Source organism: Nicotiana tomentosiformis, chromosome 1 (assembly GCF_000390325.3).
Source record: "Nicotiana tomentosiformis chromosome 1, ASM39032v3, whole genome shotgun sequence".
Classification (NCBI taxonomy): domain Eukaryota; kingdom Viridiplantae; phylum Streptophyta; class Magnoliopsida; order Solanales; family Solanaceae; genus Nicotiana; species Nicotiana tomentosiformis.
The window spans coordinates 7,584,683-7,612,523 of NC_090812.1; the positions used below are offsets into that span (position 1 = coordinate 7,584,683).

The 27,841-nt window shown below is 33.5% G+C and overlaps 2 protein-coding genes and 1 long non-coding RNA gene across 3 annotated transcripts; 2 read left to right on the plus strand and 1 right to left on the minus strand.

The window, feature by feature from the left end:
* The first annotated feature begins 2,244 nt into the window (after positions 1-2,244).
* On the plus strand, positions 2,245-6,230 carry LOC104098542 (uncharacterized). Its single transcript, XM_009605296.4, has 3 exons — positions 2,245-2,425; positions 2,540-2,629; positions 5,526-6,230. Exons 2-3 carry the CDS (start codon positions 2,545-2,547, stop codon positions 6,131-6,133), a joined length of 693 nt encoding a protein of 230 aa, XP_009603591.1. The 5' UTR covers positions 2,245-2,425; positions 2,540-2,544; the 3' UTR covers positions 6,134-6,230.
* Positions 6,231-9,686: 3,456 nt separating this feature from the next.
* LOC104098541 (E3 ubiquitin-protein ligase ATL4) lies at positions 9,687-11,477 on the minus strand. Its single transcript, XM_009605294.4, has one exon. The coding sequence runs from the start codon at positions 11,289-11,291 to the stop codon at positions 10,194-10,196; it is 1,098 nt and encodes a 365-aa protein (XP_009603589.1). The 5' UTR covers positions 11,292-11,477; the 3' UTR covers positions 9,687-10,193.
* A 10,633-nt stretch (positions 11,478-22,110) lies between these two features.
* On the plus strand, positions 22,111-24,614 carry LOC104098540 (uncharacterized). The gene is made up of 4 exons (XR_686785.3): positions 22,111-22,198; positions 22,319-22,373; positions 23,893-24,009; positions 24,087-24,614. It is a non-coding gene; the product is annotated as an uncharacterized lncRNA (long non-coding RNA).
* The last annotated feature ends 3,227 nt before the right edge of the window (positions 24,615-27,841 follow it).

The following is a 27,841-nucleotide window of genomic DNA, read 5'->3' on the forward strand; positions in this document are numbered from 1 at the left end:
TCTCGCAAACTTTCCTTCAGCCTTCTCGTGGCTTTTGAACTTTTCTCGTTCAAGTTGCTCGTGAATGCCATAGCCGCCCAGTTATCAGGTACTCGAAGTAACATCATCCTCTCTCGTTGGAATCTGTCTACGAATTCTCTAAGCAATTATGTATTCCCTTGCTTAACCTTAAAGATGTCTTCCATCCTTTTCTCAACTTTTTGAGCTCCCGAATGTGCTTTTATAAACGAATCTACAAGCTCAGTAAAAGAATCAATAGAATTTTCAAGTAAAAGAGAATACCATGTTAATGCTCACTTCGTGAGTGTTTCACCAAACTTTTTGACCAAAACTGATTCGATTTCTTGTTTGGTTAAATCGTTGCCTTTCACGCCAGTAGTGAACGTAGTTACATGATCTTGAAGGTCAGTTGTTCTATCGTATTTGGGAATATCAGGCATTTTAAACTTTTTAGGAATTGGTAAAGGTGACGCACTTGGCTTCCAGGGCTGTTGTGAATACTTGTCAATATCTACCCCTTTGATTACGGGTGGTATGTCTGTTATCTGCTCTATACGATCGTTCTGCTCCTTCAATTATTTCTGCAAAGTTAGCACTAAACTTTGTAAATTAGAATTATTTGGAGTACCTGACCCTTTATCACAGATTCATTAGGATTTTCTCCACTTCCAGAATTATCAAGCCCTGAACGCGGGTTCTCCAGAGTTGCTCTGTTAATTGGTGGAGGAGTTTACACCGTATTAGGTAATCTACTGACAAAAGCTTGCAGCGCATTATTCACGTGCTCCACAGTCAATTGCTTTAGAGCGTTTTGCTCCACATTTTGGTCATTTTCCTGTTGATCATCAGCACGAGAAGTGGATCTTGCAGACGAACTTTCACGTGACTGCTGAGGGGATCCCGTTGGTGTGTGGTGTGGTGAAGTTGTACCTTGTTGGTTTAGCTGATTATTGTCATTAACGGTAGACATATTTTATTGTTAGAGATTGGAAAGTGAACAGATTATCAGATTCCCGGTAACAGAACTAATTTGTTTAACCAAAAATAGATTTTTCGGTCAAAGCCAATATCTAGAAGAAATCGGATTACTGATAACCAAGATTTACTTCACTTTCCCAATAATATTGGAAGAATAGATCGAGGATGAAATGATTGACAAAGGAAAATAAGAAACAAACTGATAATCAATCCCCAAAATTAAGGCTTAAAGCTTAGAGAATAAAGCAAAGAATAATAGTGTGGATTTCTATAATAATTGTCACTTGCCCTTATAAAAACGAGATTTTTGTCCTTATATAGGAGTATACAATTATAACGGTTCTCATACTTAATTTGGGATCACTAATGATATTAATTGTATTGATTGACAGTTACCATATGTAACCGTAACTGATACATTTATGACTAAAGATTCCTTATAAATGTACTGGTTCCCCTTCCTTATTTACTTATGGTTCGTATACCTTCCCTTCTTTGCAACCTTTATGCATTTCATTTATGTTTCTTTTTTAACAACTGTCAGGTCCGGTTCTTTTTTCTCTACGTAATTCCATGGGTATTTCTCCCATGTCTTTCCTGTATTCTTAACTCATCTAATTGAGAATGCCACTTGTCGTTATATCGATGCTACACGTATCATGCCCCGTCAGCTTGCTGACAGTCCACATTCCATGTCTTTATTTTTTCCAGCAATACAATTGTAAAGTTTTCCAGGAAGTGCAAAGCTACTGTTATACATATATGGAGGAGACAAACGAATGTGCAAACGTTTTGACAGTAAAGCTACATAAAGAGGATTTGTTAATTTTGGGAGATAAATTCAAGAAAAACTGAAATTTATTCTAAGAGACTTCAATTATGCAATTTATGAATAGTTTAAGATATTTATTTAGTATTTTTCAATGTTTAAAAGAGGGGTACTAAAATGGTGTCACAATTGGGCCTGCTTGGTACAGAGTCTAGCTGCTAAACAAGTTGTAAATATCACAAATTTCTAATCTCATAACCTTACTTAATTGTTCAATTCACCCATCCTTACCTCCATGTTAATTACATGGGAAAAAAAATAGTTGACTAGATTAATAAGCTGTATACTAAATCACCGATTACTCTTTAATCAACCATCTTAATCACTGTCAACAAATATTCTTATCAATGGACTGGTCACTGGTGTAGACATTGAACGACAAAAGAGAATAATCCAATGAATTTCTTTAATAAACCTTACTCCCATTCCTAAGCCAAAAAGGAAATTAAAGAACGGCTACTTGGGACCACCACTTTCTTCTTTTCTCCTCAATTCCCTGCAAGAAATTCAATCATTTGTCAACTTTCTTGCTAATGATCCTTTTATTTTTCCACTAAATAAAAATGAACCCCATTGTCCCTTTAAACTCTCCATAGTACACAGGCTACATTGTTAAAGGCAAATACCCTTTTTTATCCCAGAAAGTTTCCTCCTTTTCCCTTTTTCTCTTGAATTTTCTTCTTTTTATATCAAGCTCACATTTTTTGGTTTTACTCTTTGGGTTGTGAGTAGCTGTGATGATGGTGAAGAAGCTCTGCTGCTTTCAGTCATTTGCTCTTTGTAGTCTCCTCTTAGCTGTTGTTGTTTCCTCCAAGTACCATGGTAATAATAGCTCTTTACCCTTTACTTACTTCATTCCTTTTATTTTCTTGCCTATTTTCAGCATTTGGCAATTTTACTTGAGTGTCTTCTCTTTCCAATAATGAGTCTAACAAGTTTTATGCTCTACAAATCCCAACTTTTGATGGGTTGCATTCATAGTCTAAATAGCTAACAAAACCTTGTTGTGAGTATTGTTCTTTTGTTTAAACTGAAGGAATTTGTTGAAAAATGTTATAGCTGAAAAAGAGACCATGTTTAGGGTAGAGTTACCCGATACCTGTGCTAGTAGTGGGAGTAGCACGTATCCGGTAGTCTAGGTGTGGGGAATTTGTCGTCCACACCACCGTCATTAAAAAAGAAAAGAAAAGAGACCATGTTGTGTTGAGGGAGGTAAGAATTTGACATTGAAATTAGGGTATAGATTCAAGGTTTTGCTTAGTTGATTTTACTTAATGTTTTGACATTACCATAGAAATTTCCAATTAGGTTTTGCCCGGTTGATCTTAGTTGAGGAGAAGAATATTTTGGCATTACTACACTAATTTCCAGTTAGGTTTTGCCTAGTTGATCTCAGTTGATGTTTTGGCATTACTAGACAAAATTCCAATTTTATAGTGTTGCTTTCTTATAGGCTACCATATGAAGTGCAAGTACTTACCAAATGTCTTCTTCATTTAATACTTTCTAAGCCCCTCAATTAGATTTTGAAAGGAAGAAAATGGTGTTTGGTTTTTGTGAGAATGCCATGTCTATAGAAAGAAGCACTTAACTACTTTGTTTCCTAACTAGTAATGTATTTTATTGTTTGCGGATGCAATTAGTACATTTATCTACTGGTTCGGATTGAATCGATATCAATCTTTAGCTGTATGCAGAGGTGCAGCCAGATTTTCTAAATTTTGGTGGCTAATTTAATTTGCTCATGAATTAACATATTAAGAAGAAGAAAGTTGGAGTGATATGCTAAGCGTAATTTTCTTTAAAAAAACTGAAAATTTCTAATATGAAATCAGTATCAGTTTCTTTTTGGTCTTTGGGGTCCGGGAAAGGGCCACATCCCAAGAGGTGAGATGCATGCAACCTACCCTGATGCAAGCACTAGTGGAGCTAACGGCTGATTCCACTGCTCAAACCCGTGGCCTATTGGTCACATGGAGATAACATTACCGTTACTCCAAGGACCCCTTCCTTTTATGATAAGTGAATATGAGAATAATATTGGTTAGAAAATAGACATCCCACTCTTCAAAACACTTTCTTAATTAGATTTCTTAAGGGAACATCAAAGACCAAAATGATAACAATATTTTAGCGCGACATATAAATGGTGATTCCTTTTAACCTTGGAGAGGGGGGTGGGCATAAAGGTGGGCTCCCTCGAAACAATAGGGTGTCATAGTACTGGCTGTAACTACCAATCAGTACACATCATTTACTAAAGATGATCTTCGGATTACCTTAGGGCTTTTCAAGAAATTTTTGCTTGGTAGGCACTGCCCACTGACTTAGCCAGTGCTCCTAACATGAAAGTGTATAGTTCCGTCCCCTTCTCACATACTGAGTCACAGGCTGCCTTGGAATCTTTTGTGAATCGTCCTCGTTCATATGATTGAATTGAGGATGCAATCTCCCTCGCTTTGATGCACCACATTTGTCATTTATGGAAACCTTTGTCCACCTTCATGATGTCAAATTTTCATCCAAAGGTCTGTTTGTACAGCGATCTTGAATCTAGATCATTACCAGATTCCCCCGGTTGATAAGGCGAAATGGGGCCACCCTAGCCCATGAATTCTCTATCTTTTGTCATTGACATTATACGCTATGTCTTAGTTCCATCTTATTTATTATATTCAGCATTCCTAGTTTTCTGGCTGTGAATACCTGGCTCGAAGCTTTTTTTATAGCTCGTCTAACATACTCTCAGATCTTTAAGAACAGTCAAGAATGAATGTTGAGCGATTGAAATGGATTTGAATATGGAGAACTTGACTAGTAGGAGCGTCTACTTAGTTTTCTAGTACCTATGTCTCAAAAAACACTCAAGAGAATGTATATTTTTGTAGATTCTTCACATTGTAACAACTTGAAATAACTGATGAAAATGTGAACTGGTAGAGAACTAGTAGATAGATAATTAGTCTACTCTTACATTCATCCTGGAGAGTCCTTTGTTTACTTCCTGAGTCCTCTATCGTTTACACGTTTTTCATACTCTTATAGTACTTCTGTTTGTCTCCTATCGTGTTCCTAGTTGGAATTCTTAGTGATCCTAAATTGTGAAGCTGAAGGAAGGATTGTTTATCAAAAAAGAAAAAGAGAAAAGAAGCTAAAGGAAGAATTTACAAGTTCAGTTTTAAACTGGTAATACTCATGCAATACTAAATTTTTTAAATACGGAGCTGGAACTGTAATTCCTCTAAGGACTGGACAAACTACGTTAGGGCCAGGATATCAATATTTGGAGAAGTCATACTCTAAAGAAAGTGTCGTAAAGAGGAAAACAAAGAAGTATCAACTTGCCAGTGCCTGATGTTTAAGCTTGGAGGGACAAATACTGATGGCTCTAAGAACCTATTATCTGATATTAGTTACAAGCAGGGGCCATAACCATATTGTGTCTTTGGATAGATAAAAGAATACAACATAAAAACTTTAAAAGAAATGACATAAAAAGGGTCAAGTTTCAACTTGTAGATCTGACACCACTTGATGGGCCTTGAGAGCTCGGGACAATTAATTAAGTTAGCAGGAGGGGATTGAACAAATTTTTCTAGCCTAACTATATGGCTTTTTGGATTTCGAAATAGTAATGTTTTGCAATTGATGAATTAATTCTTTTTGAATTTAGTAGCCTTTCCTTGAACCAGCATGATTTCTGTGTTTAATGCTACAGGAAATTCTGCGAATGACCTTGTTGATATCATCAACAAGAATAGAACTACTCAAAAGCTTCCTCAACTTAGTAATAGTCCTGGACTTGGGTGCATAGCCTTACAATATGCAGAGGAATGTATGGGGAATTGCACTTCTAACAGCAGTGTAAATTGTCAGCCTCCAGAAGACGACTTCACTGAAGTTTTTGCACCAAACTGTGGCGTCGAGCTACCCACTTTTGGGACCATATCTGGCTACATACTCGGCTGTCAACAAAAGTATCTTGAGCCATCGGAAGCCTTCTCAAATGCACTTGTGCATGACAAAAGGACTCTTTCTCTTTTGAGGAATAAAACTCATACTGAAGTTGGAGTTGGTATTATCAAAGCTCCCAAGCACAAAGGACCTTACTTATGGTGTGTTCTGTTTAGTAGTAGCCAGAGAAATACCACATTCGTACTTAATGATCTTGGTGAAGGGATTAAGCAGAAGAAAGGGTGTTATAGTGGAACCAGCTTCCCTTGCAGCAGAGCACACAGAGACAAAGGTCTTTTATCGAACAAAATTTGGATTTTTGTTTTGTTCTGTATTATCTACTTTCAACAATTCCTTTTCAAACTTTTCTGACAGTACAATATATCTACTCAGCTAAAATTTTGTCATGCATTCTGCTGAATCAACCTTGGAAAACCATTCATGATGCTGACTTTGGAATTTGCCTCTAGATTACTCATGCCTTTTATTCTTGCTGTATTGCATTGGTGTTCTCTTTTTTTGCATACAACATAATGAACATACAGATTGTCTAGAATCAGCATACCGATCAAAGCATAGCAATAAATTTGCTTGTTTTATCTCATCGACCTAAGCTCAGCTACCAAAGGAGGGACATGAATGTGCTGTGTATGTGTATTTTTCTTCCACTGCCGATACATTTATTAACTAGCATTGCCTTGCACAGCACAATATTATTTGCAGGAGATCCTAACGTAACTCATTGCAGACGTAGCTAAGATCCATTTGAGCTGAGTTCTAAAGAGTTTCTCTTACCATGTTGCCACAGGGATATAAATCCAAGCATATATATCAAAATTTTATTTGCAATGATATTTGTTCAGATATAAATCGAATAGTCTTAGAACTTTTCGTGATTCTTTGCCATATTTTGTTTTAGTTGCGATGATATTTGTTCTATTTATCATCAGTTAGCAGAATACTTTGGTGGGACTTGGAACTAATATCTCTTAGCCTGTGTAACAATTATGCAGATTGACATGTAATTAAAAGAGTCTTCTGAAAACTAGAGAATGGCTACCGAATTTATTCAATTAAGCTGAATAATAAAATTGGGATTACTATTCCACCATCTATTTAAAATCAAAGGCAAATCCACGATTTTAAGTCGATAATTTTTGTACCATAGAACCAAATTTTCTTTTGTGACACCTAAAGACTTAGAAAATATATATTTTAAAAACTTTCAACTCTCTCTATATGGATATGTAGTGTGCTCTCAATGACCAAAAGCAATTGTAGAGAAATATGGAGCCACCTGATCACAATGAATGAAAGAGTTGGTGAAGTTCACATACATAGTTGGTCTTACCAAAAACAAAAGAAAGGCAAAGGGCACACAAAGGAGACATCATTTGGCAAATAATACATTTCATGGAAAATATCTATTTTTTCCCACCTAATATTGTTGTCACTGTGCCATAGACAAGACGCAGTTTGTTGGATGACTCATGTGCTTTAGAGAGATTAAGTTGACTTAATCTAATCAACCGTTTGTAATATATAATTTACCTCTACTAACCTCAAATTCACACTTGTCCTATAAAGAAATTTCTATAAACCACAATCATGACCCCACGTACAAAGAGATCAACCACGTGTTTGTCTCTTATTCAACTCTCACACGAGACAAACACGTTAGGACATTTCTTCCCACTCGCTAACCGTTGGTGAATAGAGTTATTCGATACATGTGCTAGCGTATCATAACACTATTTATATATGCAGGTCGACTGGGCGCCATAATTATATTATATATAAAAAGTAAAATCAATCTTGCAAGCCTCTACAACTTAGTTCTGAAACAAGAGGAAAATATCAAAAGAATGAAACGATTTTTCACAAAGAAAAAGTTGGTGGACGGATGTTTGCTTTAGATTTGGCTGCATACTTGACTCCTTTATCCACATAAAAAAATTGAAAGAGATGCCTTGACTGCGTGCATGACAAGTAAATATATATATAGTAGAAATACTAAAGACAAAATAGGGAAAAGTTGCTGCTTTTGATTCTGTTGGATCAACTAAGTATTTATGTTGTTTCTTTCTCTGAATCCTGAAACAAATATGACATCAAATGTACCTGAAAAAAGATTCTTCTACTACAACTACAAGTATTAATCTTGCTTAAAGCATCTACTTGCCCTTATGGCCGTGCTCTATTGTTGGTTGGATCAACTGTTTTTTCTTTAATTCTTGTCTCTCTTTTCCTTTTTCTATTCTATACAAGGATGTGAACTGATCATCGAGAAAATTTAATACTCTTCAATATAATCCTATTTAATTTAGGCATTCCAATTCATCTCTTTTGATAATGGACTTCAATTCTTTAATGTTCAAGCAACATCTATATAATTTATTAGGAAACACTTCTATGCAGTTGTGAAAATAGGATAGAAATTAATCATTTACCAAGAATTTTAGAATATTAATTTATTGGTGAAGACTTCCATCTCAATATTAGATACTCCGTAGATTACAATGACCTGATCAATGGATTGAGATAATGGTAGATGACATTAGTTTCTTGAAGAGCAAGTTCAATTCAATAGTTTTAAACATAGGGTAAAATATAAAACGTTTAATTACTCCATGTTTTCTTTGTGCATATGCATACAAATAAAAACCAAGAATTTAAAAAAATAAAGAAGTCTAGTGGTCAATGAATTCCATGTAATGGAAGAGTTAACAGAGGTATTTGTCATTATCTAAGCCAGATAGGAAAAGATCTATGACATAGCGCACGACAAAGAATCCATGTGTATGGGAAGGTTTGAAATTTTTAACAAGGACTTTGATTTGGGACAAAACAAATAGATAACCTAATAATGTAATAATATGGGATAATTCGTCGTCACATGTTTGCGCAACTTTGGTAGGTTGACCAAAGAATGTCAAAACTATAAACAACTTGCTGGCATAATTTCGATACGTTGTGCTTTTCAAATTGCTCAAAATCCTCCCACCATCACCACCACAACACCTTGTGACACATCAAATTTGCGACAATAAATGCATGTAATATTTTTATAATACATGCGTATATACAATAATAACAATATACTCAATGTGATTTCATAAGTGGAGTCTGAGGATGATGGAGTGTATGCAAACTTTACCGTTAACTTTTGTGAAGTAGAAAAGTCGTTTCCAATTGACGTTCGACTAAAAAATAATACATGTGTATATACACATTAATTTCCGCCAATTTGGTTTGGTGTTTCACACAAAGGAGAGATTAGAAGTTGAAAAGGAACAATCTATGTTTTGTTCCATTTATTGTGGGTCTTTTTGTGGGGTTGGGGTGGAGGAACGAGGGTAATGAGTCCATGAGCAAAGTAAATAGATGATCAAACTTTTACAGCTAAATGGGGCATGGTGTTATTACTCACTATTCATAACTTGGGACCTTTTTGCTCCCATCTATAAAATTGAGTCGTCAAATTTGAAGGACCAGCATTTGGTCATGCACATAAAACAAAACTAGTTATTATGGATCACTTCTCTTTTCAGCATATTTAAGTAAGGCTAAAGTTTTCAAGTTAATAAAGCTACTTAAATAGTTCAATATATGTCTCTCGATATGTAATAATTTACAGAGATTTTAGAGGAAATAAGATCAATAAGTTTGTCAACTCAATCTATTATATTGAAATTTATCATTACGTAGAGAAAAAGTAAAAACTGCATTTATTACGAAATAAAACCATTGTAATTGATTACGGTGTCAAATTCATTTTATATCGTAGGAAATTATCGTGATCCCCTCTAAATATGGCAAAAGCTTCTTACAAACCATGTGTTATTTGCTTGGGGTTTTGGTTAACTAACTAGTCGATCCTTACATATGAAACTTTGCGATCCTTACATATGAAACTTTGACCTTATCTTGTTAATTAATGATATTATTAGTAGGAAATTTAGAATTTTAAAAGATCGAATACCAATTGAACAAGTAAAGTTCCAACTAAGTTGAAAAATTAATGAGAACGCTAGTTTTGGATATGATTTCTTTCTCCCCACTAGTAAATTCATTTTAAAGTTTAAAACCCCAACCAACTCATCACTAGCTATTTCAATCCCCAAAATCACTCCAAAAATGGTGCTATTTGACTTAAGAAAATTTTTAGTCCTGGTAAACTGTAAAGAATAGAATCATTACCATTCTTGGACAATGCTTTACCTTGATTAAAAAGAAAATGGAAAAAAGGCTTGTAAAAAATGGGTTAAATTGTTTCTACTATCTACACTCCAATTCTTGCTAAATCCACTCACAAAAATAATGGATATGAGAGTGGAAATGGCAAACTGTGGTGGTTTTTTGCTTTTGTTTTTTATCAAAAGAATATACTGAAAGACGAATTTGCCCCTGCAGTGCAATCGAATATACAAATTCATACCCCTGAGAGCCACCGAAACAACTCGCTAATCTCCTCCCCAACTCGGCCAGCTTCCAAATCGTCGATAGGCACGACGGTCTCGCTCCGCCGGCTACTTCCGTTGAAAAACCTACCGGAGCTCCGAAATGACATTGTGCGTGACGATAGAGAAAGCGAACCGATTCTATCAACGTAGTCCCGAAGCCAACTCCGTCCACTACCGGAAACATCTGAAGCTATACTTTCTCCAGGAGGCGCCGGCACCGGAAAACCGATCGATTCCTTGTCGGTGCATTCAGAAACTCCACGTCGGTGTATGGACCCTACCGAAAGCTCGTAACCGTCATCGACAATGTACTCGAACGAGCCAATAGAATACGATCTCTGACCATCGCCTGCGGCGGAATCAGAAGCACCACGACGGCGACTAACACTACCGATCTCAATTCGGAAACTACCGCTATGTTGCAGTTCATTTCCGCCGCGAGCCTCGGCGTTTTCCACCGCTAACACTTTACTAAGCACATCCGCGTCCGTAGGATACACGGTAGACCTGCAGAGCGGACAAGTCTGGTTCGTTATGAGCCAAGCATCTATACAACTGCTGTGGAATGCGTGGCAACACAGCGGAAGCAGACGCAGCTGATCATCCTTTTCGAATTTCGATAAACAGACAGCACAGTCCACGCCGGTTAAATTTCCAGTAACAGAACCAAACGTAAAAAGCGGTAACGAATCAACCAATTTCTCCTCCTCCGAACTCCGTCGGTCATCAAAACAACGGTTTTCAGTAACCGCAGCAGAATGCGAGACAACATCATCCGCCGCGGCGTATGTACGGAAGGAGCGGTGGAATCGCCGCGAGATCACGCGAAGGATGAGGTATATAGAAGCAGAAACGATAATAGCAGATGCAATAACAATGATAACTATAATGATCGAAGAAGAGGAAGACGATGATGAAGAAGGTGAATGAGTATTATCACTCATAACGACAGAGTTATCAACAGGTTGCTGAGATTGAGTAATGGCGGTGTTAGGAGTAGCTCCGCCGTTTACGGTGGTGGTGAAAGGCATCGGGAGCGGCGGAGGCTGAGGAAAGAAGCTGGACATTTTTCCAGATTTGAGGAGAAAAATGGGGAAAAAATAGGGTCGTCGGAAAGAGAGTGGAGGGGGGTATTTATGAGGAAACCGATAATAGAAGAGAAGGCATGTATGTTGTGTCTTGTGTTGTGTATGTGGGGAGGTGTTTAATGTGGTTTTGGTTTTAGTTCGGGAAAGAGCTCTAAGAATTTATGTAGTACAAGTATTAATTGAATCACTTGATATGATGCACAAATTTAGCATAAATATATATTTTAAAATTTTGATTTGATCTATTTTGTTTCCTTTTTATTCCATTTTAGTCCTTCGTCATTTAACGTGTGTTTAAAATATAATTAATTTTAATTATTTATTTAAAAGATTAATTTTAACACTTAATGTTTATTAGCAGGCTCTTTATAAGATTTACTTAAATAGAACCAAATGCATATGAAAAATTTATATAATCAACTTTAACTGATTAAATTTAAAGTGTAATTAAGTGATAAATATAGATTGGAGGTCAAGTGAATGGCACGAGGGAGAGTGACAAGAGAACAACGTTAGTAATAGGAGGAGTTAATGGAAACAATGAAATGGATAGGGTGGTGGTACGGAAATTCCAAATATTCTGAAGTTTTTTTTTTTTTTTTTTTTTTTTTTGTGAAAAAGAAAGAGGAACAGAGATGAGTAGGTAAGCGAAATGAATATGGGACAGACCGCAGACGCATTAAAGAGAGGTGGAGTAGGGCTGCGTCTTTACCTCGTCTAGTTCAACCAATTTCTTTTTCTTTTTCTTTGACAGTTGAACAGTTAATAGAAAAGGGCGCGATTATCTTTTTGAGATAAAAACAAATATATATTTTCCAAGAAAATACTTCTTAGTATTAGTGGGCGTTTGGACGTAAAAATTGTAAAATTTCAAAAAAAAGTAAAATTTATTTTCAAGTAAAAATAGTATTTGAAAATTAGAGTTGCGTTTGGACATGAATATAATTTTGGATTATTTTTAAAAATTTGAAAAATATTTTTTTGGAGTTTTTCAAATTTTTGAAAACTTCCAAAACTCATCTTCAAGTGAAAATTAAAAATTTTATGGCCAAACACTGATTTAAAAAAAAAATCCAAAAAAAGGTAAAAAAATTCTTATGTCCAAACGGACTCTTAGTCTAGCTTTTTATGATTAATAAAACACATCTTAACAGTTTCTATAATTTAAATTTTAAAAGAATCAATACCTCCTATTTCCTTCTTAAATTAAATATATTAAGCAATTTTAGGAGCTTATGATACTTGTCATTTACATACCATAAGTTCGTCATCCTTTAGAACACTGCTAAAATTTTGTCAACCATATTAGATATTCGTAGAATTGAGTATAATGTATTTAGGCTATGGTGGAAATTCAACATTTAAGATGAGACAAAATTAGGAAAATTCTTTTTCTCCAAGGAAGGATGACTGCTAGATAAGTACTTCAAAGTCAATTATCCAAAACACTGGAGAAGCATTTTTTGTTGTTATGTAGCTTCATCAATTTTGGGGAATTTTTCTCTTAAAATGCAACCGCCTTCTAAGATGGGACTATTATTCAAAAATAATACTAATAATTAAGAATATAAAATATGGTCATCGTCGAGTTAGTTTCGATGCACAAGGCATAAACTCCATTAATATTTATATTTACCATTTTTTCAAGAAATGGAGTACTAAAACCAAAATATAAAAGGGTTAATTTCAGTAATGTTCATTCAACTATCTTTTAATTTCACTAAAGTCACTCAACTATTTTTTGTCACTTAAAAGTAATTGAATTTTATCATTATCACTTAAAAGTCATTTTGTGTGATGACCCAAAAGGTCATCTTATGTTTTAGAATTCGATTCTGCGTTCTCAAACCTTAAAATCTCATTTTCACCCTCCTCGATTTGCGTGCGCAGTCCGAGCGTGTTTCCGAAAAACTGTTATGTTGAAAATTAATGAAAATGAGAATTTTTTCCTTAAAAATTGATTTAATTAGTTGACTTCGGTCAATATTTTTGGTAAACGGGCCCGGATCCATGTTTTGACCGTATTGAATTATGGGACCTGGGCGTATGCCCGAGATCGAATTCGGAGGTCCCTAACTCGAGTTATGAATTTTTGATGATAATTAAAAGTCTGAAAATTAATTATTTTTAAGAATTGGTTGATGATTGGCCTTGTTGATACTGTGTTCGTATTTTGGTTCCGGAGCCCTGTATAGGTCCAATATAATATTTATGACTTATCTGTGAAATTTGGTGAGAAACAAAGTTGATTTGATATGATTTGGACGTCCAGTTGAGAAAATAAAAATTTTAAAGTGTTCTTGAGAATTTTATTTGATTTGGTGCTAAATTCGTAGTTCTATGTGTTATTTTGGCGATTTGATTGCGCGAGCAAGTTCGTATGATATTTTTAGACTTGTGTGTATGTTTGGTTTGGAGCCTCGAGGGCTCGGATGAGTTTCGGATAGGCCACGAGATGTTTTGGACTTGGAAAAATCTGGTATTTTGCTGCAGCAGGTATTCTGGCATGTCCTTCTTCGCGTTCGCGAAGGTACTCCAGCGAATGCGAAGACTAAATTGATGAGGCCGGAATTTTCTTCTTCGCGAACGCGAAGCGATGGGGGCGTTATCCTTCGCTAACGCGACAAGCTCATCGCGGACGCATAGTGTTAGGCAGCGCGGGGGGGGGGAGGGTCAGTCTTTCCTTCATCGCGAACGCGAGCGATGTCTCGCGAACGCGAAGGCCAAGAGGGGGAGGGGGCAGTCTTTCTTTCATCGCGAATGCGAGCGATGTCTCGCGAACGCGAAGGCCCCCGAGGGGGAGGGGGGAGGGTAGCCTATGCGAACGCGAACATGGTCTCGTGAACACGAAGGCTTGGTAGCCTATACCCTTCGCGAACGCGAAGAACACTGTCGCCCAGCACTTAACAGAATCCAAACACGGGATTTAGCCAAAAAATATTATTTTCTCAAAAATCAAATGGTGAGAGACGATTTTCAAGAGTCATTTTCTTCCCCAAAGTGTTAGTAAGTGATTCTAAACCATTTTCTTTCAATTACCCATTACATTTCATGAATTATCAACCTAAAATCTAGAGTTTTCATGGTAGAATTAGTGGTTAGGGTAGAAACTAGGAATTCAGAAATTTATGGATTTAGACCTCAATTTGAGGTCGGTTTCCAAAACCAATTATATATCCGGGCTCGGGAGTGAATGTGTAAATGGATTTTGGTCCGAACCTCGGGTTTTGACCAAGCGGGCCCGAGGTCGATTTTTAACTTTTTGGAGAAAATTTTGGAAAATCAAAATTTATGCAATGTAATTAATTCCTTTAGCAATATTTGATATTATTGAGTCATTTTTGAATAGATACCAGTGGGTTGGAGGTGAATTCTAGAGGAAAAGCTGTGATTGAGTATTAAGTGGCCTTCGGAGCAAGGTAAGTGTTGTGTCTAACTTTGACTTGAGGGAATTAGGAACCTCAAATTATTTGTTATGTGAAATTCATGTGAGTGGTGTATATGTGAGGTGACGAGTACTTATGCGCTGCCAATTTATCTGTTTTCTCCCGTTTTTCTTATATTGTCTCTTTCATATGCCTAATTACTACGTTTTTATACTAGTGTTGTTAAATTGATCGTTCTTATCATGTTTACAGGTTTTCTGGTGATAATCGAGTATTTATTTCAAAATCGAGATTGATATTGTGGAACCAAATATTGAAGTAAGGCTTGTACTTGTTATTCTATCTCCCTGTTGTTATTTATGCATTTTATTATGGTAAGGGATAATGTTAATGCACGAAGGGTGATGCCATGCCATATTGTGAGTGTTAATGCACGAAGGGTGATGCCGTGCCATATTGTGAGTGTTAATGCATAAATGGTGATGACGTGCCATATTATGAGAGTTAATGCACGAAGGGTGATGTCGTGTCGTTTCTATTGATTTATGGTGAGATTGAGAGTAAAAGCACGAAAGGTGATGCCGTGCATTTTTCCTTTACTGTATTCGCGTTCCTGTTGATTCATAACATATTGGTTGTTCCAGTTATCATTCTGTTGTAGTTCTTTATCTCGTATTTTTCCCAGCATATTTCTCCCTCCCGATATCTCCTGTCTAATTCTTCATTACTGTTATTTGTATATACATTGTTAAATTGTACATGTTGATTTGTAGGTGCCTTGTCTTAGCCTCGTCACTACTTCGTCGAGGTTAGGCTCGACACTTACCAGTACATGGGGTCGGTTGTACTGATACTGCACTCTGCACTTTCTGTGCAGATTTTGGTACCAGCTCGGGTTGATCGAGATTTTGCTATTGGACCGCTATACGGAGACTCAAGGTAGATCTGTCTGCGTTCACAGACCTTGAAGTCCCCGTCTATCTTTTCTGTTCTATTGTTTCTTTCATTCAGACATTTGTATTTCTTTCAAACTATTACTTGTAGTAAATTCTAGAATGCTCGTGAATTGTGACTCCTGATCCGGGTTGTAGTAATTAATACAATTTTTATATTATTCCGCACTTATTATATTTTACCATAATTAATTTGTTGTTATTTACTGAATGGGATAAGAGTTGGTTAATGATTCTCTAACGTTGGCTTGCCTAGCAAGTGAAAAGTTAGGCGCCATCACGGTCCCGACGGTGAAAATTTCGGTTCGTGACATTTTGGTTCAAACCACTACCATAAATATGACATGGCATAAAATTTAATGAGAAAAATCCAAAATAAATGCCACATAAGCTTAAATGGACCATACCCACTTTAGATCCATTTCTCCCTTAATGTGATTTGACCCATAACCTAAATGATTTCGATAAAAAAATATATTAAATTATACATTAGTTTAGAATAATTATCCTACACTATAAAATTCTTGCCTTTTCTGTTACATAATGCCCATTTATAAATATTTTATACTAAAAAATTCTTCTCTTGCTTGTATGCCCCATCCGAGTCGTTTTATAACTCTACTGAAGTTAAAATACTACTGTATCCAACTCACATAACATATTTATAATTTTCTAGTGAAGTGAAAATAGTAGTGTATCCATCTCACATAACATATTAATGTATCATAAGCATACAAGAATAATAAGGCTAATAAGAATCTATTTTCGCAAACTACCATTCTATTAATTTCAAAATGTTGCTTATTAAGCAACACCAACATACGAATAACCTACTTAGTAAGCAACACATGTAATTAAAGTGCATAACGAAAATTGTCAATAGACATGCAATTACAGACAACCTATTGCAATTGTTTAGACAAAAGAAAGATTGTATCTATATGATCAAACCTCCCCAAAAAAATCACAAGACCTAATTTTATCAGGGGTGTGCGTTTTCCCCCTATTGAAACCCATTTAGGTTATGGGTCAAATCACATTAAGGGAGAAATGGATTTAGTGGGTATGACCCATTTAAGCTTATATGATATTTATTTTGGATTTTTCTCATTAAATTTTATGCCATGTCATATTTATGGTAGGGTTTGAGCCAAAATGACTTTTAAGTAACAATGATAAAGTTTAGTTACTTTTAGGTGACAAAAAATAGTTAAGTGACTTTAGTAAAATTAAAAAATAGTTGAATGACCATCAGTGAAATTAATCCAAATATAAAATATATTAGAAATTGTATTAAAACGTATAAAATTCATTATCGTATATACAGTTGCTTCATTTCTGAAATTGAATAAAGTTATAAATGGCCGTAGAATATGTCCTCATATTAGTAAAGATATGATTGCAAGTGCTTTTGCGTCTGTGTTTCGAACTAGTTTTACTTTATTTACTCCGTAATATTTGTTCATACAAAGACTGTGACAGTTATTATCATACAAACACTGAAGCTCCCCGCTAAACTTAATTTATCATTACATCTCCCTTGGTTTTAAATATTAGAGTCTCTAACGGCATCCTAACCTCTCATACTTGGTTAATAAATCTAGTATTTATTGAGTTGATATTTAGCAACTTTAGCGATATTAGAAGATTGATCTAATTCTTTAAACCCATTGATTCGTGTGACTTTCAAAGTAATAGGTACTGAATTTACAAGTTTAATCAAAAGCTAATTTATGAACCAAAGAATGATCGATTGATCTAGCACGAGATGCATCTAGCAAATGAATACGAGAGACTTATAGTAATAACTTTAATAAATAGTCAACAAAAAGAGATAAAAGAAAAACAAAGGGAATAAGGATCGATGTAAGCTAGCTTCATAAATGTTACTTGCCTCTAACTTCTTATTTATGCTTCTCGTTTTACAACTATTACCGCTTTATGTTCTATTGTTTTCTTTTCAACGCCTATGCTTTTCCAACTTTATATTCTAACTTTGAAGTGGTCTATTCCCGTTTCGATAATTATCAATTGACTTCTATATTAAGTTTTCAATGTTTCTTTTTCTCACTTTTTAATCTCTCTTGTCCAGTCTCTCTTTGCCCACCGTTTTTCTCTCATTTTCCCCTTTGATTTTCTCTATCTTATTTTTATATATACTAAGTATGTTTTTGTGTGTGTGTGTTTATGTATGTGTTGCAACCTCATTTGTGCATACTGATTTTATGAGAAAATAGTTACAACAAACGGTGCATAAACTTTAAGTATATTGCTATAAATTAAAAAAAATTAGTTACTCATGATGCACTTATATAACCTAAGGCTTTAGTTTATATTTGCTGACAATATAAATATTATTTACTCTATCAATATAATTTAATATTCCACTTGTTATGAGTAATTACTTGTATCTTCCAAGTGATTTAATAGTATAATTTTAGGTTACTATTCCACTTGTTATGAGTAATTACCTGCAATTATCTATCAAGTGATTTACAGCTTGTTTGGATGGTTGTTACATGTTGTATCGTATCGTATTGTTACTTTAAATACGATGATTGTTTTGATTGTTACTTAAATTTTATTGTATCGTATCATCAATTCTGTCGTTACGTAACGACGAAATGTGTCACTTTATGTAACGACCGATTTGGTCTGGTCGCATCGTTACCTTGTCTTTTTCTCTCAATTTCACCCTTAATTATTGTTAAATAAATTTAGTTTATCATTTATCATATCTTTTTATATAGTAATTTTACCCTGTATCATAATTTTTCTTTATAATATTGTAAGTTTATTCTTCATATTGGTGGTGCGTGATATCATGAAACGACGGCAAATGACAAAATCTATCCAAACATTGTATTTACGAAACGATACAGTGCAATATAATACAATACGATACGATACATTATAAAACGATATGTAACAACCATCCAAACAAGCTATTAATAATGTAATTTTTTATATATATTATCAGTACATAGAAGTTACACTCATAATTTAAATACGTACTATTAGAATTTTTCTAAAAAGAAAAAGAGCAAATAAAGAATATTGACTTGTTAGAGCACTTTAACTTTTGGAAAGTAAGCAACTGCTGTTATTCGTACTTGGAGTATAACTTCTCTTGGATAACTAGAAGAGAAGCGCCGACAGTGAACCCAGAGGCCTTTGATGCTTTGCCTAAAGTTTGAGAAATTGCATGCCGCTGTCACACTATATCATTATCATGAATACTATTGAAAGCTACTTATATTATTATAATAATTAGTCTTAAGTTACGCACAGACAATCCAGATAAATAGATATAAAATCCAATAATTTTTATTACGATTCTTCAAAGAATTATCAAATAATACATATTAAAAATTTATTAAAATTTTTCAAATAAAGAGGTTGGCATATTTTCTATTTTAATAATTTTCTTAATCAAAAAGCTTTTGGTAAGGATATTAATTTAACTCATTGGATCTTGATAAATAATTTTTTAGCTAAAATAATAAATGTTGCCATAATAAATTATAAGTTATAAGGAGAGATCTGCTTTAACATTTTTTATCTAAAATTGAAGGTCCTAAAGTTCCATCACATTTATAAGTATTAATTTTGATTTTAATTTGATTTTGGAAAAATCAGTTTTGAGTTTAATTTTTGAAATAAATTATTTTTTTGTATTATTTTATGTCTAAAATGGAGATGGCTTATTCATCTATTTATTTCTTGAGTAACTGCCGGGTTTATTATACAAATACTATATTAATATTAGTTTGATGAATTAGGTTAAGGAGCCACGAATCGATGCAGGTTCTTTATTTGTAGTTTTCTAGTTTTCGTTTAAGAAAGAATTATGGGTCCTTTTCTAATGATTGTTGAATTATATATAGGTAAAATGTTATTTGAGTTTAAATTAAATACCTAAATATTAGGAGTTTATATATAGTTCAAATAAAGAAATGTTTAATATCAAAGTCCTAAATATTAGAAGAATAATTAAATGACTATTTTGTCTAAAATATCAAAAAATTAGTTAATTTAGAAGTCCAAAATATTAGAAAAATAACTTAAATTATAATTTTGTCCAATATAAAATGAGTATAAAAGCGAACAACATTTCACTAACGACTTTGGTGCTTTTTAATAAAGTACTATATACATTATGTTGATCTTAGCGTGGTCCAAATTTCTATAATTCCCAAGAAAAGCAGTCTACTTATAGAATGCTATAGCTGATCAACGACCTTTTGGGTTTTAGGAATTAGGATCAAGTACTTCACTTCTACTCCACCTTGTACCTTTTTTGTTAATTTCTACATCTTTTAATTACTATAAAGCACACATCTTAGATAATTTATAAGATTTTCTCATGAGACAATATATTCCTTTTCTTACCGTATGTGGAGTTAATTAAAGTGAGCTCCGTGAATTCAACCTATCTCATTACTTTTAGCTTGACTTATATTGCATATGCAAGAAAATAAGATAAAATGCATACATACTCTACTAAGCTCTCCCACGCTCCTAAAGAAGTTGTTCACCTTTCTATATTAGTTGTACTTTATCCATCTACAAAGCGAACAATTTATTTGTCATATAGCACTATAATGAAGTTAATGTTTGTAGCCGACTTATAAAAGACGTAGACGATTAAAGGAGAGTTAAATTAAAGATAACCTAACTCGGAGGTTTATAAATGCTGCAGCCGTGGACTTTATTCCTAGTTAAGAAACCATGTACTTCAAATAAGTGATTGATGTAAAAATTGCACGGGGCGCCTTATTTGGTCGCCCCCATTTAATCTATACTCATTTTTTAAAAAGTTTTAATTTGTACCCACTTGTTAAACAACTTCAGGCCTCTTTCTCTTCCTCCTTCGTTTTCTTCTTCTTCTTCTTCTCCTCCTTCTTCCTTTTCTTCGAGTGATATTATACAACTTCAAGGAACTCATATTTCTGAACACAAGTAGCCACAAGTGCATCTTCTTCACATAAAGCTAAGCTCTTGGATTTAGAAAACTTGATTTAATTGATGATTTGTCAGGGAAACTACTATGACAAAGTTTTGATGAACTCACTGATACCTTCCTTCATGGTATGAGGATGGACGACGGGAAGTTCAAGTTGACTGCTTGGAATATTACCCAAAAGGACCCAAGCACTGAAGTGCATTCTCTAGGAGCTGAAGTTCAGCAAATACTAAACAAACTTCAGCTCCTAAAATGCTGAAGTTCAGCATATACTAAACAAATTTCAGCTCTTAGAATGCTGAAGTTCCGCAATTACAAAATAAAAACTTCAGCCAAAATTGCTAAAGTTCAGCAATTATTGAACTGAAGTGCATCCTCTGGGAGCTGAAGTTCAGCAAATACTAAACAAACTTAAACTCCTAAAATGCTAAAATTCAGCAGATACTAAACAAACTTCAGCTCCTAGAATGCTGAAGTTCAGCAATTACAAAATAAAAACTTCAGCCAAAATGCTGGAGTTCAGCAATTATTGAACTGAAGTGCATCCTCTAGGAGCTGAAGTTCAGCAAATACTAAACAAACTTCAGCTCCTAAAATGCTAAAGTTCAGCAGATACTAAACAAACTTTAGTTACTAGAATGCTGAAGTTCAGCAATTACAATACAAAAACTTCAGCCAAAATTGCTGAAGTTCAGCAATTATTGAACTGAAATTTTTCATGGCACTATGAACTGAAATTTGCGTGATTGCCTTTGCAAGTCAGGCCAAACTTCAGGCAAACATATCTGAAATTTTGCTTTGATAAAACTACACTTCAGGCAAAACATTCTGAAGTTCAAATTTCAGACATAAATTTTTGCTACTTCAGGCCCGTATGTCTGAAGTTATCCTAAAAGTGGGTACGCTTGCAATTGTTTTTGTAAAGCGGGTATATATTAAAAAGTGAACCAAAAACCGGGTATAAATACAAATCCCCCGTGATTGATTGATTGTTGCAAATGTGACTAATTTATAAACGTAAAATAAAAAAATTCATTTAAGTACTCTTTAGTTGTTACTCTATTTTTCCACATATCTATATATCACTACTAAAAAATCGTAAAATTTCGACGGAAATAAATTATCAAAAATTTCTGACGGAATTCGTTGGAATTTTCAAAAAATATCAATTATATATTTTTTTAAAATTTTCGATCATATTTCCGACCAAATCGGTCGCAATGTTTGGCGCAAAAACTAATTTGACTCGTTTGACTTCAATTTCGACCGATTATCGATCGGTAGTTTTTTTTAAAAAAATAAATATTTAAAATGACAATTCCGACCGAATCGGTCGAACATAATTTTTGGCGCAAAAACCAGTTTGACTCGTTTGACTTCAATTCCGAACGATTATCGGTCGGTAGTTTTTTTTTAAAAAAAAATATTTAAAATGACAATTCTGACTGAATCGGTCGAAATTTTTTTTAATACCCTACCCGACCCCCGTTCCCCAAAAATAGAAACATTTCTTTTCTTCCTCCTTCTCTCATCCTCCTCCTCTATCCCTCTCGTCCTTCTTCACCATACTTTTCATTATAGGTAATGTATTTTCTATCTCTCTCTCTCTCTCTCTCTCTCTCTCTCTCTCTCATTTCCTCCTCCGTTCTCCCTCTCCTCCCTTTTTCCCATAATTCTTTAACTTTTTTTTCCTGTTTTCAGCACTGGTTCTGCGTTGGCAGAGATACATTTCTTCTCCGGCTTTCTTTCCATCGAGGTAAGTACTTTGTTGACATATATATATATATATATATATATATATATATATATATATATATATATATATATATATATATATATATATATAACTGTTTTTATTGTTAAATTTATAGTAATTTTAATTGTTATGGGCTTATTAGATTTTCTATATATGAACATCCTAGCTAGTTGAATTGGGTATGGTTGAAATTTTAGGGATTTTATTTTTTGAATGATACTTAATATAAAACAAAAAGAGAGAAGAATATTTATTGTTCCTATAGGGATTTTATTTTGTGAAATTCTTTTGTCACCATTATTATGTAAATTAGATTGTCCAATTTGTCCAAAAAACCTAATGTCATAAATAGTCACTCAATTTTGGATTAAACAAGAATATGTTAAAAAATTCTAAATCTAATTTTAGCGATTGATTAACTTATTTTCGAAATAAAAAAAAGTGCCTTGTTGGCATAAAGTAATTGAGAAAACAACGATAGGAAAGAAGAAAAATAAAATTTCACTTTCACTTCCAACGGTAATTAAGTCAAAGGGATGGAGGACTATATATGCGTATACTGGAATAGAAGAAAGAAGATTGTTAAGAATTTGAAGAATTCAAAGATTGCAATTCAAAATCGTGGGTTATTAATCTACAAATAAATAAAAAGTTCTACATGCCTTATTGGATTGATATATTAACTTTATAGTTTATTAATTTTAATTATATTAACTAGTTATAATTTAAAGTTTTGGTGTAAAGCTTGTTATACTAGGTTCATTATTGCTTGTTAGTTTTATTATTAGAATGATATTAAATTTAAATTTTTTTAATTTTAATATTAAGATTAATTTATAAATTTGAGAAATTATTAGTTAATTTAGATAATATGAACATTTAAGAAGCTATTCAAATTTAATTATTATAGTTAAAGACTTATATTATTTCGAGTGTTAAAAAATATTAATTTAAAAAATAAAATATATCAATTAAAGTGCTTTGACACAATGATACGTATATATCTATGAAGCCATTTTATCATGAGTCGTGAAATTCTTGGAGACAGATACCGTACAACATCAGAGAGCAAATGTGGAATCAATTTATGGTAAAAATTGATTACATTTATTTAATAATTATCGTCTTCATCTATTGTTACTTTTTTTATATTGCAAACAAAGTGTACATGGCATCCTCAGCATCAAAATAAAATAAATGATATTTTCGAGAAGAAGGCTGCTAATTGGATTAAAGATACTATGTTCGCTGCTCGAAATGCTGGTAAAATGCCAGGGTGGTTAAGAGAAGATATTTGGGATAAACTTCTTGCGAAATGGAATACCTATGAATGGACGAAGAAGAGTGAAAAAATAAAGGCAAACCGTGCCTTCAGTAAAGGTGGCTCGTTGCACACAGGAGATTCGATTAGTTTTGCGGCTCATAAACTAAGATTGATAATTACTTACAAAAATTTTTCTTAGTTTTACATATAGAATTTTACGATTGTAATGTCTAACTCATACTTTTTATTATGAAGGAAAAGGAAAGAGGGTGAGATATGAGTCATACTAAGGTCTTCGAGGAGATGCCTAAGAAAAAGAAGAAGGACGGTACAAGAGAACACTAGGTGGAGACGCGTGCGTCAGACACATATGTAAAATACTAACTTCATAATTATTTATGGTTTATTAATATTAGTTTGTTTACATAATAGTTATGTTTTCATTTCAGGAAGATTATCATAAAAGGGTGGAAGAATGGCAACAAACTCAGCCTCCTTCAACTCAACCAACACCTGATGATTTGGCTTCATTTTGGACAGAGGCAGCAGGTGGAGTAAACAAAGGCAAAGTCTACGGACTTGGAGTACGTCGACCTATAGGTCATCCAAATCCACTCTTACCCAATTTTTCTTCTTCTCAAAATCAAGAACATATGGAAGATATGAGAAAAGAAATTCTTGATTTGAAGCAACAATTGGACTCACAATTCGGAACATTTGTTAAGATGCAAAAATTCATGAGAAAATATGGGCAAGATCTATCCGATGATGAGGATGAACAAACTAAATCTCATTTGTAGTAGTTTAGGTATATGGTTTCGGTTGGTTGGTAAACTTGATTGTGAGAGACAAGTTTAGGTATTTGGATGTTTTTATGCCCAAAATTATTAGGTTTAATAAATTTGTTGGTTTAGATTGTGTTAATGATTGGATTTGTTGGTTTAGATGTTATATTTGTTGATTGGTTGTTGGCGTTATTGTATTGTAATTGTTTGACTGGTGGTGTATCTCAAAATTGAGCAGAATTCTGCCCAATTTTACAGAAAATTCTGAATGATTTCCGACGGAAACGGCCGGACAGCTGTCCAGTTTTTTTTTTCCCAAAAATACCCGAATTTTCCGACCGAATCGGTTGGAAATGACAAAAATATTAATTAATTTTTAACAGTTTTTGACGGATTCCGTCGGAAATTAAATAAATTTTATTTTTTAATTATTAATTTCTGACTGATTTAGGTCGGAAATTATATATTTTTATTATTTAATTTTAGATATATTTATTTTTATTTATATTATTACGACTGATTCAGTTGGAAATTTGAAAATAATTTGGTCATTTGACCTTTTGAACGTTTCGACTACTTTGGTCGGAAATCACTGACGGATTCGATCGGAAATTATTTTCCGACCGACCAATTTTGGTCAGAAAGTAGTCGGAAATTTGTGATTTCCGACCGTTTTGGCGGTCGGAATTCAACCATTTTCTAGTAGTATAACAAATTAAATACCATCGTTGATCTTCAATTCCAGTTAATAATTATAATCATATCTATTTCATTATTCCCTCTTGTGCAATATTATATATAGGCCAAATACATATACAATCCATTCAACTTGGCTCCATTTTTTATTTTGGCACTCTATCTCAACCTTGTTCCATTTTGGCCCTTCAACTCTATTTCTTATGTTTCATTTTAAAACAAAAGCTGAATCCAATGCACAAAAAATAGCGCGTGTGTATACACAAATGTGAAGTATAATAAATATCCAATTAAATATTGCCACCTGGTTTTTTCATCCTTGTCAAACGGGTCAATACTAAAATACTCGACCCAGATTTCTTGGTGTCCATGATACTTTCAGTTCAACTTGAAATCCACAAGAACAAATATCCATTCCATTATGAAAAAATAATTTTCTTTGAGACATGGATTCATTTCAAACTTCAAGCTTATATGAAATAAAGGATGAAAAAAATCAGGTGGCAACATCTAATTGGATATTTATTACACCTCAAATTTGTGTATATACACGCGCTATATTTTTTTGCACTAGTTTTTCCTTTTGTGTTAAAATAAAATATAAGAAATAGAGTTTGAGAGCCAAAATGGAACAAAGTTGAGATATAATGTCAAAATAAAAAATGGATCCAGAGTATTTGGCCTTATATATATCTCCATCTTATACTATACATCAAAAAAGATTAAAATACCCTAGACCTTTGCCATAGAGACAATCATAAATAGAATAATGACATTGCTTTATTGACACTCTTGGCATGCTTTCAAACTAAAAAAAGTATATATACAGGATTTAGTATAGCTAAGAGACAGCAAATATGATCCAGATGTGCCTTGTGCATGAGACAGCTTATAATAATAGATTATACATATTATTTACAATAATTAGATACAATTTGCATTAAGAAAATAAGATTCTACTCAATTTAAGATAACACTCCCTTGTTTTCTGTGATAACAGGAGTTATTTTTGTATTGTTTGACGTGGGAAAGCACAAACTTCCTTTTTCTGTTTTTGTATCAGAAACCACTGCCTCATGCTTCGAGCTTCATCATTACTATGAGTTTGATTATATATATCAGAACAGGAGAAGAGCCTTCTAATATTTTTGTTTCTTATTCGGAGAGTTTGTCAGTGAATTAAATTGTTTTTTTTTTGCACTAAATTTTGTGGTCTTGACAAGAGTATTGCATGTGGGACTTGCTCAACTTTTTCTTGAATATTCCATTCGTCAGTTTACCTGTCTTAGTTCGACTCGACCTGAAATTAAACAAAAGTAATAAAGATTTTTAAATTTTGTGTTCTTAAAATAAAATATATATAATGTACCAAAAAAATCTTTGAATCTTGCGATTTTAAAACTTGGAATGTTGGGGTTAAAGACAGTCCCGGTACTGAAAGACACGAGACTTCAAGAGTGGATTTCGAAACGAAAGACTTCGTTTACTTCGTGCAAAATTACTAAATATAAAAAGAAATATTCTTTTTTATACTATTAAAAAAAGAAAGTAAGACACAAAATATCAAATAATTTTATTGACGTGGCTTAGATATTTAAAACAAATCACCTAACTTTTTTGTCTTACTTGGAATTCAAATGCTAATCTTTCATAATTTTTGTTCATTTTATTGACTTAGACCACACCATTAAATGTGGACTTATCCAATTCTGAACTCCTAAGCCACTGTTTTCTGGTCATAATTCTTTTTTCAGAAGAAAATTAAAGTTATTCTTCCAAGATTATTCACTCAAAGATGTAAAAGTTGTTTTGGTTAATTCCTCCTAGACAAGAACACATTTGGACTAATTTAAAAGAAGTAAAAACCTAAGGAGAAAAAAGAGTTAATTTTGGGTTCCTATCATGACAGTGGAAGTCCATTAAAGGAAAGTCAGCAAGTATAAGACCAGAAATTGTTCAATAGCAAAAGAAGAATACAATCTGACTGCTCTTAATTAATTATGATAATAACAGACAGACCAATCCTATGCTTTTTCTGCAGGAATTTTAATTGTAAATATGATTTTTATTCTTATAAAGTGCCACTACTTTCATATCTACACATTGTGTAAGTATTTGTCAGGGCAGGACCATTTTGAACATACTCAAATGAACTAAAACTTCGTATTTTACTCTTTCCTTTTCTGCCTAGTTTTTATAGTTATTTTTCTCTATTGGGACAGTATATTGACATCAAGTTATAATGTGAATGCGTAATTGCAAAAGCATTGGCTGATTATTAGAGTTTAATCTCAGGAAACTCTCTTTTTTAGTTCTGTTGTCAATTAAATTCTTTTTTTTTTATACGGTTTCAAGCTGGAACATTTATAGAGATCTAAAGATCACACTCTCATTGAGCCCACAAAACAACGTATTTTAATTTATTTGTATACGCATATGCATTGTTTATCCTTTTAAATTAAGGTGAAATGAGACAAAGGAAAAAAAATCTGGATGGAAACGTAACTATTACAATAGCTCAAGTAGTAATTATTAAGTAATTAAGAAGTATTCTGGTTGCAGGCGCCGCTCGGTCTCTGTGCGTCTTGGGCATGCTAATTGCTATCTAAACTGAAACTCAAATGTACCTGAAATTACAGTGCTGTTTATTATAGGGAATATTCAATTTTCTAAAGGAAGGCCATATAAAAGCTTTTTCAAACCCCAGAAATGACAGAAGAAAC

Excerpts from the sequence above, each read along its gene's own strand:
- LOC104098541 (XM_009605294.4), bottom strand. The coding sequence starts at position 11,291 with ATGTCCAGCTTCTTTCCTCAGCCTCCGCCGCTCCCGATGCCTTTCACC.
- LOC104098542 (XM_009605296.4), top strand. The coding sequence starts at position 2,545 with ATGATGGTGAAGAAGCTCTGCTGCTTTCAGTCATTTGCTCTTTGTAGT. Across the intron at positions 2,630-5,525 it reads TGTTTCCTCCAAGTACCATG|GAAATTCTGCGAATGACCTT; the intron begins GTAATAATAGCT and ends TTAATGCTACAG.